We start from the raw sequence: 14,463 nt of genomic DNA on the forward strand, positions 1-14,463 counted from the left end.
GCTGACTCGCTGACCAGATCCCTCAGTTTTATATTTTTTTTCACATGATATCTTGTGGAATATCCCTTCCAACAATTCAGAGCAAGTGTTCTGGTTCTTTCCCCTACTCGCTCCCTGTGCGCCACCCTAATCCGCTTCACTGACAGGACAGTACAAGAAATTAAAATGTCCTTGACTCTGTGCAGCACTGCTCAGCAACTACTGAACTACTGCAATGTTAATGACATTGTTTTTCTCCTAAAGCCAAAACACATTATCATACCAGGTGCTATGAAATAAGATCAATTTTTTCTTAGCTAAAACCAGAACAAGTAAGAAGGGAATTCTGGGTATATCTGGTCCAACCTGTGCTCAAGCAGGGGCACCTGGAGCAAGTTGCCAAAGCCATGTCCAGAAAGCGTTTCAAGATCTTCAAGGAGGAGATTCCAATACCTCTCTGGGCAGTGTGCTATCACCTGTACAGTACAGAAATGCTTCCTGGTGTTCAGACATCCAGTCTGTGCCTTTTGCCTCTTGTTCTGGCACTGGGCACTACTGAAGGCAGCCTGGCTTCATCCTGTCTGTAGACTTCCTTGATGTACTCAAGCACATTGATGAGATTTCTCACTCGGCCTGTAGTCTGAACAGTTCCAGCTTTGAGCCTGTTCTCACAGGAGAATGCTTTCATTGTTTTGGTGGCCCTTTCTCTGAATTCTTTCCAGCATGTCAATGTCTCTCTTGTACTTGGTGGGCCTAAAACTAGATGTAGTACATCAGGTGCAGCTTTTCCAGTGCTGAGCAGAGGAGTATCATGTCTCTTGACCTGCTGGCAATTCTTTATCTAATGTAGCCAAGAATACTTCTAGCCTTCTTAGCAGCAAGGAGATGTTGCTGACTCTTCCTCAACTTTGTGTCCACTAGAACTTCTAGGTTGTTTTCTACAAAATTACTTTCCAGTTTGGTGGCCCTACTATGTACTGGAATACTGGATCCTCCTGATCTGTAGGACTTTGTACTCCTGCTCATTGACTAACGAGATATTTGCCAGCTCGTGTCTCCAGCTTGTTGAAGTACCTCTGGATATTTGGTGAGTCTCTACCCCACATTTTGTGTCATTTGCAAATCTAATGAGGGTGAGCTCTAAACCATCTTCCAGATCATTAACAAAGATATTAAACAGAACTGGACCCAGTATTGGCCCTGGAGTACTCTGCTTGTTATTAGTCTCCATATTCGCTTTGCACCGGTGATCTCTACTGCCTGGCCTGGCTGTTTAGCCAGTTTTCAATCCACCTCACTGTCTGCTCCTCCAGCCCATACCTTAATAGCTTATCTAAGATGATCTCCTGGGAATCAGTGTAAAAGATCTTACTGAAGTCCAGGAGGACAGTATCTACTGTTTTCCCCTCATCTGTCAGGTTGGTCATTTAATTACAGAAGCTCAGCAGACTAGTGAAGTATGAGTTTTCCTTGTTGAATCCACCCTAGCCACCTCTGATTTTCTTCTCCTTCAAGTACCTGGAAATGTTTTGCAGAATTAGCTATTCCATTACCTTCCCAGGGATCAAAATGAAGCTGACCAGCCTTTAGTTCTCTGGGTCCTCTTCCTTGCCCTTTTATAGAAGAGTGATACTTTATTTCCTCCAGGCTTCAAGCACTTATTTCGGTTGCCATGATGGACCGAAAATTATTGAGATGCCTTATAATTACATCTGCCACCTCCTTCAGCACTCAGATACATCACATCAGAGCTTATGACCTTACAAATATCCAGTTTGCTCAGTTGTTCCCTGACCTGATCCTCTTCCACTGAGGGCACAGCCTCCTTGCTTCAGCAACATCTACCTGGGAACTTAGATTCCCAAAGGCCAGACTTTCTGGTGAAGACTGAGACAAAGAAAGCATTCAGTACCTCGGCATTTTCACTGTCCTGTTCAACCAGGTCTCCCATTTCATTTAGCAGGGGGACAACATTTTCTCTAATCTTCCTTTTGTCACTCATGTAATTGTAGAAGCCCTTGTTGTCTTTGACACTTCTGGCCAGATTCAATTTCACTTGGGCTTTAGCTTTCTTAATTCCATTCCCGGATGCTCTGACTGTATCTCTGTATTCTTCCCAGGTTACCCATCCTTGCTTACACTGTCTGTAGTTTTACTTTTTCTGTTCGAGTTTGGTCAGGAGATCCTTCTTCATCCATGCAGGCCTCCTGGAAATTTGCCCAACTTCCTCTTTTGCATTGCTTTTGAGCTTGGAGGAAGCAATCTTTGAATAATAGTCTGCTTTCTTCAGCCACTCTTCCTTTCAAAGCCTTATTCCAAAGAGCTCTACCAAGCAGATTTTTGAAAAGCTCAAAGTCTGCTTTTCTGAAGCCCATGGTTGTAAGGTTTGTTTTTCATCCTTCTTTTTGCCATAAGGGTTTTGAACTCCACCATTTCATGGCTACTGCAGCCAAAGCTGTCTGTGAGTTTCATACTCCCAATAAACTCTTCCTTGTTGGTAAGAATGTGGTCCAGCGTAGCGCTTCTTCTTGTCGGTTACTCATTTGAAGGAAGAAGTTATCATCACATTCCAGGAACCTCTAGGTTGCTCATGTCCTGCTGTGTTGTCCCTCCAAGAGATACGTATTGGTTAAAGTCTCACATGACAAGAGCTTATGAACATGAGGCCACTTCTGTGTAGAGAGCCTCATCTGCACAGTCTCTGTGGTCAGAGGGCCTGTAGCAGACTTTCACTATAAGGTTACCTTCACTATAAGGTCAACTCACTTAGCCATGTATTTCCATAAACTCTCAGTCATCTCCTCATCCATCGCTAGGCAGGGCCAGTCATGGTAGCCATCCCATTACTTCTCTGTAACCATCCCATTACTTCTCTGTGATCTCAATGAGAATGTAGCCATATGCAGGTGTCATATACATGTTTATTTCCTATACTGTGTGCATTAGCGTATAGGCATCTAACAGAGGCACCCCTAGCATGCTGTCTTCTTAACTTGCTCTCTGCTAACCTGTATGTGCTGGAGGTGAACCTGATTAATCCCCATTTTGTTAATTTTGTGATCCCTATTACATCACTCCATGCCCTTTGTTGAGCAACCCTGTCTGACATTGCTATGAAAAAGAAAAAAAAAACCAAACCAACAAAGGAGGAATCTTTTCAGAGAAAAATTAATAATTCAAACATTGAATACATGAATCATTAATGGCAAACTTTTCATTTGTACAGTTCAGCCAGGTTCTCCTGTGAATCTCACATTAGAAACACAAAGATCTGCTAATACAATGTACCTTTGGGCAAAATGGTCTCCACCTCTATTAGCTGGTGCCAGCTCTAATCATTTATATCACTATGAGCTACGACTAAAACCTGAGGGAAAGGAAGAGTGGGAGGTAAGAGAAAAATATATACATAAATGCTTTTCAGTGAGTTCTACTGTCAGAATTTAACTGGTATAATAAAAATCTTAGTTTCCATAAGGATAGTAGAATTACTATAATGAAATATTTTTATATAAAGGAAAATTCTGTCATCGTTTGTAGAGAGTGAAGGTAATGGTATTTGCGTAACTATCCTAAGGATGTTATATAATAAAATAAAAAGTAAATAAATCTAGTTAGCCTACTGGTTGAATATGTAATTTTGATTTTCATCAATATATCTACTGCTGAGTATCACAGTAAGACTCTGCTCAGTTTGCAAAGTTTAAGCAAAATCGTCAGTTTGGTGATTCATTAAAATATTATTAATGAGAAATCAGTTAGCTATGCAATCAAAAGTCAGTATCAGCAATACAGAAGCTAAATCACAATACTAGGCACTCAAAAGACACCTACAAATTTCTAAATGCATATTTACAACTAATCACAGAAATATGCTTTATGCGGAGATTCCTCTCTGACAGACAGGGAGATACAAGCACATCCAAGTCTCTGCAAGTGCAAAGTCCCATATTCGTACCCACTTCTTCAGGGGAAATGGATGCCTTGACTTAACACAAAGCCACTCTCTATCCTAGAGTACACTAAACTGTACTCCAATAAGAGAGTGTACCATGAGATCATTCGCGTGCATCTGGGTTTGGGTCCCTGCCTGTGGCAGCCCGCACTGCCTGGAATGCACAACATCAGGGAGGGACGCCACTCTGTCTAGTTTAAGTAGAAGTCACGATGCTAACAGAGCAGCTTCTGATAGCATCAAACTGAAACTGCAGCTGCTATGGTTTCCTGTCTTCTCTCAGCACTACAAATGGCTGTGCTTCTTAAATTCTGCTTTTTAAGGTGACTCTTTCAAAAGACTCTCAGTAACTCCCTAGTTATTCTTAACTGGGCTTTGAGTCACCATCCCCCTCAACATGATTTGCTGGGACAGTCTTCCTCTCCCTGAAATTTTGGGGTGTTCTACTCACACCATTTATCTTGCTGTTCTCAGCTTCTCAGTGTCAGTGAAGAGCTTTCCTGTTCATTTGGTTGCTAGCTTCACTTCTTTGTAATTAACATCCTAGCAAATATGTGACTGAAAATTTTGCCTTTCAGAAGTCAGTGACATAAGCATACTTCTTGATGATTTATTTGTTAAAATGCCCTAATTCCTTGTTGTTTTTTCCAGACAGTACCTGTTGGAGTACAGACACAGTGCAAAATAAATAGGTTAAGTGCTGGCATGAGGTATGTTGTTCAGGTCCGTTGTATGTTAGACCTTGGAGAATGGAGTGAATGGAGCTCTGAAAGACGCATTCTGATCTCTGGTGGTAGGTTGATAATTGCTGTTCTGTTAGCTGTGTTTAAAATACAAGTAGTTCACTGTCACAAAAGGTACCTAAATGCTAGCCCTGAAAACCTGCTTCCTCACACAGATGCCTTCATAGTGCTGGAGGAACAACTTAGTGCATCTTATCATATTTTTGTGTCACTACATATTTGGTCTTGCTGATCCACTCAGCATCTTGCACAACTCTCTATGACAAACAGTGTGGAGTTTAGTAGGAAGTCACTTCTGATACAGGTGTGCTTACATAAATTTTTGGTCATGTCCTGCCACTTAAAAATTGTGGTGACTTCACCTGTCACTGAAGATACCAGGTAGTAGTACTTCTGTAAGAGTCATTCATTTGTTCGCTAACAACTGGACTGAAATTATTGCCCTGCCTAACAGACCATGACATAGCAGCTACCATCAAATGGGAGTAATTATCTGTATTCTGTTGGAACGTTAAATGTTCCAACAGAATGAGCCAAGTTGCTTCAAATCTTCTTCTACTACTAACTGTATTATTCATTATTTGACATGGAGTTTGCTGAAGTGCCCTTAATAGAAGATATTTTTAAAATGTCCCACTTTCAGATCTGCTCTTGGCAATTATAGATTTAGAAAATCAATGGCCTTACTCTAAATAATAGAGAATATATATTTTGATATAATAAGACCATATTTGCCATGGATACATAATTGCAAATGTTTCAAGAACATTAGAGTTTTTATTAGCATCAAACTATTCAAAATTTAAGCATCTTCTCAGCCCTATTTTTTGCCCAAATGATTTTCTTGAGACTATAGTAGCATCATCAGAAATCCACATAATTGTAAATTGCTTGGCAGGAATCAGGCAATTAGAAGGAGTACTGAGCATAACGTCATTGTAGGAAGAAAAACAAGAATTACTTCTTTGTGTCTTTTGAGTCATCTCAGCATAGGCACTTCAAAAGAGAATTACTGGCAGCTACATAAACACAGGCAAACAAACTCTTTTTTTTTTTGTCCTGAGCCAGAACAAGTGACTCAGTAGTTTTTTCTGGAATAATTAGCATTTTAAAACACATTTTTTGAAGAAAAAATGCTTATCTAGATGATAGATTGAGTAAATAATTTTATAAAACCTGTTGTGATGGTATTGAGAATCCTTTACCAGATTTGGGGTGCAGAGGAGAGCCACAGCCAGAGAAATAAATGTCGTTCCTCATTGTATCTTCAGTGGGAAAGGGTTTTGAATCTAGGTTGAAGTTGCAGGCTGCTGCCCTAGCCACTGAACACCATTTCTTTCTTGTGCTAATAATGAAGCAAAATATTTTCCTGCCTTGTAAGGAAAAAAATGTATATAAATATATATTATTTTCTAGTGCTCCTTTTGATTATGTTTTATAAGCTCTGGAGTTGACTTAATGCATTAAATGCACTAATTCTTTCATTCATGTATCCATTGCAGGACAGTCACCTCCTGAAAAGCCTACAATAACCAAATGCCGCTCCCCAGAAAAGGAAACGTTTACCTGTTGGTGGAAACCTGGTTTCGATGGAGGGCATCCTACTAACTACACTTTACTTTACAGCAAAGAGGGGTAAGATGCTGTATATAATTATTCACTATTTTGTGAGAAAATCAAGCTTAACTGGTTTTTGCATTTAAGAGATAAGGTTTTCTTTGGCTTTTGTGCAAGTGACATATTCTGGAATAGTACTAGCAACAACATATTTAAGGTTGAAAGAGGATCTCTTTATAGTGTTGGCTTTTTCAGAATGCTGTGAATTGTAATGGCATAGATAAACTGCCTTGAAAGTTGCAGTGGTGCAGGAATTGCATATCAGTGTTTGCAAAACAAAGGCACAGCTGTGTAACACCTTGACCTCATAGCTCCAGGAAAAAAGTTTTCAAAAATGATGAGAGTTGGCTACTTCAGGGCTAACTAAAGGCTAAAGTGTGTTACTGAGGGCACTATCCAAATGTCTCTTCAACACTGACAGGCATGGGGCATCAAGCACTTCTCCAGGAAACCTGTTCCAGGGTTTGACCATTCTCACAGTAAAGAATTTTTCCTAATGTACCGTCTGAATCTCCCCTGTTGAGAACCTTAACATCCCTTTTATATTGTGGAGTACACAGCAGCACACAAATCTTGTTGAGGCTACATCAATACCATATATAGCAGAGAATCACCTCTTCTGATCACTGGCTCTGCTGTGCGCACAAGGCAGTTTGCCCTCTTGGCTGCCTGGGCACACTGCTGGCTCATGCTGAGCTGCTGTCTCCAGCACCTGTAGATCCCTTCCTGCTGAGTTGCTCTCCAGCCACTCATCTCCAATCCAATGTGCCTGTGTCCAGCATTGCTCTCTCCCTGATGCAATACCAGGCGTTTGTCTGTGTTAAGCTTCATGCCACTGCTGACTGCTGAATGCTCCAGTCTAACTAGACCACTCTGCAAGGCCTCTCATCCCTCCAGGTAGTCAGCAGCTCCCAGTTAAGTGTCACTGGTGAACATGATGAGGATGCATTCCACTCCTGCATTCTAGAACATTGATAAAAATAATGAACAGAAATGAACCTAGAATGAAGCCTTGGGAAACACTACTAGTAGCGAACTGGCAGCAGGGTAGCCCCATCCCCTACAACCCTTCAAGCTCTGCCATTGAGCTATTTGAGTAATTGTTGCTTATCTCACAGTTGAACATTTTATTCAGAAAAATCTTGTGAAGCAGTATCAGAGGCATTTCTTTTATACTGTCAATTCTTCAAGCATCCTGGAAAAAAGTGCTATGTGTTCTCCATGAACTTTCTTTCCGATTACCTCCTTCTTTGGGAAGCTTGAGAATGGATTTTGAGGACAAGTACAAATTATATGTTTTTGAGGAACAGGTGGTAAATGACACAAATTCTGAAAGCTTTTGATGTGGGCAGAATTAATTTCAATGTGAAATGAACATTGGAAATTTTCTGTTTTTAACAGGTGGGTTAGAAGACTTTGGCAGTAGTTTAATGGCTCTCAGAAACTTTTGAGGGCCATGTAATAGATAAGGGCATTCAGAAAAGCAACAGTTGCACTCTACTACTGCATGCTCAAGAAGCCTGCACTTTCCAGGCTTTGTAGTCTTAGTTTTGGGGTAGAGGAGTTGGGTTCTTTAGTTGCCTTTTAGTGTGAAAGCAGTATTATGATTTCCTTCACATTATCAGGCATATAGAATCAAATCCAGCCCTGTAGAGTGTTACTACAAACGCAACTACTTGTAAACAAAGTCATGTGTTTTAGTCTGTGTAATCACTGTGATTCTTTCATTTCAGAGAAGAACAAGTTTATGAATGTCCAGATTACAGAACTGCAGGCCCCAATTCTTGCTACTTTGATAAAAAACACACTTCTTTCTGGACCATATACAATATTACTGTCAAGGCAACTAATGAAATGGGAAGTAACAGCTCTGATCCTCATTATGTGGATGTGACCTACATAGGTAAGAGACAGTGTTTTCTATGGAACCAAATAATTCAGGGTCATCAGTTTCGATACAGTATTTTTTATTCCAGCTCTTCTCATAGACTGCAGTAAAATACATGTAAAAATACGTAAGAACAGATACCGTCTTGTCTGTTGTAGTAGTAAATCAGAATTCATCCTCCTAGCATTTGAAGGCCAAAAGTGCTGAAAGCTTTAAAACTACATTCAGATAATCATTTATTGGATCCACATATTTCCTCCAGTCAAGCCAAAAGAAACACCATCTTGCTAAAATCCTTTTCTAAAAACTGCATTCAAATTGACCTTTTAGCTAAATTTTACCTAAATTTTACTACCTGAAAGTTGTTTTCTGAGATTTAATTTTCCCAGGAGAAGCTAAATCAGTGTTTTTATGGCAATGTACTGATAATCTCTCAGACTTTTTCTAATGAATGACTGTGGACAAGTATTTAGGTTATTTTCTAAGGGAAAGAACATTACTGCAAATAATGATTTTTCTGTGAAGGCTGAGGCTGCTGAGAACCTGATAACTGAAAAAGGGCTTGTGGGGAAAAAAAAAAAAAAAAAAAAAAAAGTGTTATATTTTACCTCTATGCCCTGACTTCTTGGTAAACTTTGCATCAGAAAGTGGTAAAATGTATGCATTATATGCGGGAGCTCTACCTGCGAACTGGGGTAGCTGCAGGCCTGGCTGGCAGAAACCTATATTCCATTTTATTTTTGAAGCCTATACAGGACTTTAGTATTACTGTTTAAGTATCCATCCCTGTGCACGTCAGGATAATGCTGTTGTATTTTCTCAGTGTGAAAGATTGAAGGGGACCAGCTTTGTAATTTAAATCTGAGTTTTCAGCATCCCTAATGGTATACACCAATTTTGATAAGATTATGATACAAAACAACACTTATAACGCACCATTAAAGATGTTAACTTTCTCTTAACTTTGAAATACAGTGTGGAGAACAGCAACCATAAATGATGATGTGAAAAAAATATGGTTTAGGTGATAAATGATTCAGGCAAATTTCAATATGAACTCCATTTATTTAGTGTTCTTCAATGTCTACAAATTTATAAATCCTTGTTTATCAGGAAATTCTTGCTTCCCGTATTTAAGCAGTTCCAAGTTACTAGACACAATGGAGGTGGCAATTTGCCCCGCATACCGCTTCATATATTTTCCTAAGATGCAAAGAAAAATCGTTCATACTTTTACTATCAGTTCTCTTATTTTAACAGTACAGCCAGATCCTCCTGCAAATGTTACTCTAGAATTAAAAAAGCCAATAAATAGAAAACCATATATGGTATTGACATGGTCTCCACCCCCACTGGCTGATGTCAGATCTGGATGGCTTACCCTCGACTATGAATTGCGACTGAAGCCTGAAGAAGGAGAGGAATGGGAGGTAAGTTTTTACTTACAGTTTTTCTTGATCAGTTAGAGTTTGTTAGTTATGTCCCACTCCTGACTATAATGAAGCAGGCACATGGAATAATTCATCCTTTTTCAAAAGTAGTGCTTGTTTGTTCCTCGTATTCCTATTGCAAAGACTAGTATCTCAGATGCTGCTGTGTGATAGCAAGTGATGAAGTACTTATTTTCAGTTGTGGCCATTATATATGAATCATATTGGCACAGTAGTTTAAATTGTTAGGTCTCATTCTGACAGGTTTATTTTTTCTGGTAATTTGTTCTCAACCACAAATACTCAAATAGCTCAATGACATTATGTAAAATCATGTACATTTGTGCAAATAACCATTAGGTAATGGTTGTAATAGTTGTTATGATCTCATAATAATTATTCTCTATACTCAGGATCTGCAACTCATACAAGTAGGGACAAATTGTAGGCTTCAGCAATTGGTATTTGGCTGTATTGCCTTTTTGTCTGCTGCAAAACAAAACTACCCAGCCATCTCTGTACTGACTCCTGCCTTCCCTCTGCCACTGTACTTCCCAGATCCTTGGCCACTAAAGAATCCACTCTTTACTACCCTGCTCCACATTCCTTATTTGTTATGCAGCTTCTTCCCCAGTTGTTCTTTCTTGCCTCCTTCAGTTCTTGCTATGGTGGGTCCCAGCATTGCCACATTTCATTTCTACTTCTCATATGCACATGATGTGTCTTTATAGCAGTTTAATTTGCACACTACAGCAGAGACAGATATCATCACTGCTGCATTATGTTAGAAAGTTGAACTACAGAAATGAAATAAATGTAACATTACTTCAATGCCCTGTGTAAAAATTATTAGGAAGATACCCAGTTTTATGCGGGTCACACTGAAAGTAATGCTTCTACTTATTTCCATGGAAATTAAAACAGATAGAGAGATCACAATAACACTATTTGATGGAACAAATTCTCAGAGAAAAAAAGTTTTTCCAGCATAGTCACCACTATTATCTGTAAATTTTCACCAGCAATGAACAAGAGCCTGCATGCTTGTAAAAAATCTGTACCAGTGGAGATGACCCACTGTCACCACTCACACACCACTCACACCACTCACTGCCTCAGTCTGCTCACAACCACTGTTTGATCTCTATAAACATTCAGCAAGCATCAGTGAATGTCAGTAAGTGACATTTTTTCCACATGGAGGAATTCAGTGACACACTGTTGCTTCACATGCACTTGATGTCAGACTCCATTCTGTCAGACTGCTCCTGTGCTGCCATCTGTTGCACAGAAACAAAATGTAATGGGATATTGGTGGGAAGATTCCACCCCTACTAACATTCCACCAACATCCACCTCTGACATCATGGTCCAACATCATAAAATAGGAAGCATTACTTTCAGAACAGCCCTGATATGTTCCCAACTTGATTATCAGGATTAAACTAGCTATGATTTTCTTTGAAAAATATCTAATTTTTATATGGATTTTATGATTTTTAATTCATTTTCAGACTATTTTTGTCGGACAGCAAACACAATATAAAATGTTTAGTTTAAATCCAGGAAAGTACATTGTACAGATTCACTGCAAACCAGACCACCATGGATCATGGAGTGAATGGAGCTCAGAGAAGTACATTCAAATTCCTACTGGTGAGTGGCCATGTTCCCTTTCAATAACTGTTATTTCATGGAAGTTCATGTAATACTTCTGTAGGTTGTCTGTAGCACCCATACAGATTGACAGCCCACTGATTCCTAGGACAGTAGGAATATCATTGTTAAGGTAACTGAATTCTCAGCTTCCCTGCACCACAGGGGACAGTTAGCTGTACCCTTCATTAATCTTGGAAGTTAAACAGATAAATCAATTTTCTTACAAACTTAAAGCACATCCTTTCTGTTTATTGCCTTATTCATATTTGTTTTCATGATGGTAGTTTTAATAAAAAGAGTGATAATAAAGTAATTAAAAGTGCTAGGTAGAAAACAAAGTGACTTCCTGCAGTCAGTAACAGCTCTTCCTAATGCTTTATTTGAAAAAATAAACAAAGAATAAACATCTCAGTGTAAAAAGTGTCACATTAAGTAGAAATCTTTAAAAATATATAACTGTAGACCATTCTACCCGAAATTTAATTATGTCTGTATTTGATAATGAAATTAATAATGTTAGTCTAAGTAGACTTGAACCCTGGAAAATTAAGATATTTCCATCTTAATGCATTTTTCTAATTTTTTCACAGGAGTTTATTTCCTGCACAATGCTATTAATAAGAAGTATATTAATTACCAGATGTTGCAGTGATTATTGAGATATGTCTGTGCTACTAGAGGCCTCTAGATTCAATACCAACTTTGGAAGATTTAACCACTTTTTTCAAATGAAAAAATTTGATACTTTTTGTGCATTCTGACTGTATTTCCTAATGCATCCTTAAATAATTCCCTTTGTTTCCTAGACTACAGAGTAAAAGATATGATTGTGTGGATCATCTTGGGTGTCTTGTCATCTCTCATATGTTTAATCATGAGCTGGACAATGATTTTAAAAGGATATAGGTAAGTCAGAAATTTCATAATTTTGTGTCGCTGTAAACTCATAAAACTTTTCCAAAAATAAGCTATTAATGTTTGATTTACTTTCATATCGATTTTAGTTTTCTTAGTAAGAGAGATACATAGCATAAATTACAGATTTATTACTTTGTATTTGCAACTGGTAGAGAAGTATTTCTGTTCTTTAGGTCTCGGTCTTCTTGGTCTTTTTGGTAAAGACTACTGGTATTAAATCTGACCATCCCAGTTAATCACTAAGTACTTAGCAGATATCACTTGAAGTATTCCTGCTTGTATTGAAGATGCACATTGTAGGTTTGGCCTAATTGCCTAGTAGAAATTAGGTTATATTATGAATTCAGTCTTTCTGTCCACATGTCTGTCAATTCCCCAAATTTATTAAAACATACTGTAATTCCATCTAACTCTGGAAGGGAAAGGTGTCACAATGTTTATATCTTTCATACAAGTCCACCAAAAATAATGTCTGAGTAATGCAAACAGAAAGAAACTGCTTTAGTATGATTAGTAGGAATCAAATGACAATCATGTATGTACATAGAGACCCACTGGTCTTCCTGGACTGTGCCCAACTGATTTAGTCAGTGATGAAGTTACTGATGAAGTGACAGTGATAAAGGTGCATGTTCTATTAGCAAATTTGCTGAGGAAAGTTATGGTGCATGTTCTATTGCCAAATTTGCTGAGGATGCATTCCACTGACGTAAATGAACAGGACTGGCCTTAGATTTGAGCCCTGGGGAACGTTGCTAGTAACCGGCCACCAGCCAGGTGTAGACTTATTCCCTGCAACCCTTGGAACTCTACAATTGAGTCAGTTCATCACCCACTGGGGTATGAGCCTGTTTGTCTCACAGTTGGACCATCTGTCCAGAAGGATGCTGTGAGGGACAATATGAAAAGCCTTACTGAAATCTGGAAATACTACATTTCCTGCCTATATTTAATCCGCCAAGCAAGTGACTTTATCAGAGAAGGAGGTCAAATTACTAAGATAGGACTTTTCCTTCACCCCATCAGTCCCTCCAGTGTTGAGCTAATAGAACTATTCCTTTACAATTTCAGTGATGGAAAGTCACTGCTCCCCTAAGCATGGTCCTCTATCTCTGAGGTCTGAGCAGACCAAGCTCTGTTGCTTGGACTGAGGCAAAAAATGCATCAAATATTTCCACTTCTTCCTCCTCCTTACTTGCTTGGTGACTAACCACTACAGATATTAGTCCAATGTTTTCCTTTGGCTTCCTCTTGCTGCTTAAGGTCTTTTTTGCCTGGCACCCCACTGGCTCATGTGAATGCAAGCTGTGGTTTTTCTTAGTTTCTCTCCAGACATTATCTTGCTTCCAGAGATCATATACTTTCTTTTTCTACCCTATTCAGCCAGGCTGGTCTTCTGCCCCAGTTGCTTGACTAGCAACACAATGAGATTGCCTTCTCCGTGGCTTTTAGAAGTTGGTTGTTGAAAAGTGACCAGTTCTGTGTCTATCTATCTATATCTATCTATATCTATCTTTATCTGTAGAATAGACTCCTGGGCTACACTGCTGACTAGCTCCCTGAGAACCTTAAGATTTGCTTTTTTCAAGTCCAGGATGGCAACTCTCCTAAACTTTTTTCTTTAGTCATAGTTTTCTTTTAGTTGTCTCCCCAGGGCCCTGAATTCTCTTCTGATAGACTTCAGGCTTCCTGTTGCTGTGTCACTGGTACATACATGAAAGAGAAGGAGTGGGTAGGAGGGGGCCTATACTTTTATCTCCTGCATTTGTACTGTTCATGTTTTGCTTTTTTTTGTTTTTCTAGGATGATAACCTTTATCCTACCACCAGTTCCAGGACCAAAAATAAAAGGTATAGATACACATCTGTTAGAGGTGAGTTCCATTGATAACAGCAAAAGAATTTGCTGTTACTTACTTTTCCAGATTCTGTAACAGTAAAAATAATTACCATAATTAAATATAAAACAGATTTAACTTAATCAATGTTAAAAATAAGCAAAACTTTCAGGCTGATCATAAGGCAGGTTATGTAGGAGATATGGTTTTGCTTGGCTCTAGAAGTAGTACGACATTTGATAACAGGGTATGTAACTGCAGTTCCTTCCTGAGGCACCACAAGATCTTAATTCCTACGTGACCTAAGTAGATCTTATGGAAGTCATTCTCCACAGTCTCTTGCCATGTTGAGGAGACAAGGGCATAGCTTATCTGTCATTCTCCTCCATTTCCTCCTTTCCAAACCTTTGAAGCCCTTATTTGCAGAAGTTCCTCGG

General features: G+C 38.9%; 1 protein-coding gene across 27 annotated transcripts in view; it reads left to right on the top strand.

Moving 5' to 3' along the window:
* PRLR (prolactin receptor) overlaps positions 1-14,463 on the top strand; it is a 195,493-nt gene that overhangs the window by 171,867 nt on the left and 9,163 nt on the right. For all 27 annotated transcript variants that reach the window (XM_052670542.1, XM_052670517.1, XM_052670527.1 and 24 more), the window contains 8 exons: positions 3,206-3,369; positions 4,586-4,727; positions 6,180-6,312; positions 8,028-8,197; positions 9,443-9,612; positions 11,127-11,268; positions 12,078-12,177; positions 13,993-14,062. In XM_052670542.1, coding sequence (XP_052526502.1) covers positions 3,262-3,369; positions 4,586-4,727; positions 6,180-6,312; positions 8,028-8,197; positions 9,443-9,612; positions 11,127-11,268; positions 12,078-12,177; positions 13,993-14,062 — 1,035 coding nt within the window. In that variant the 5' untranslated portion in view covers positions 3,206-3,261. The remainder of the gene's footprint in view (positions 1-3,205; positions 3,370-4,585; positions 4,728-6,179; positions 6,313-8,027; positions 8,198-9,442; positions 9,613-11,126; positions 11,269-12,077; positions 12,178-13,992; positions 14,063-14,463) is intronic.

The sequence above is a fragment of the Tympanuchus pallidicinctus genome, unplaced genomic scaffold (genome assembly GCF_026119805.1).
Source record: "Tympanuchus pallidicinctus isolate F22 unplaced genomic scaffold, pur_lepc_1.0 scaffold9, whole genome shotgun sequence".
Lineage (NCBI taxonomy): Eukaryota > Metazoa > Chordata > Aves > Galliformes > Phasianidae > Tympanuchus > Tympanuchus pallidicinctus.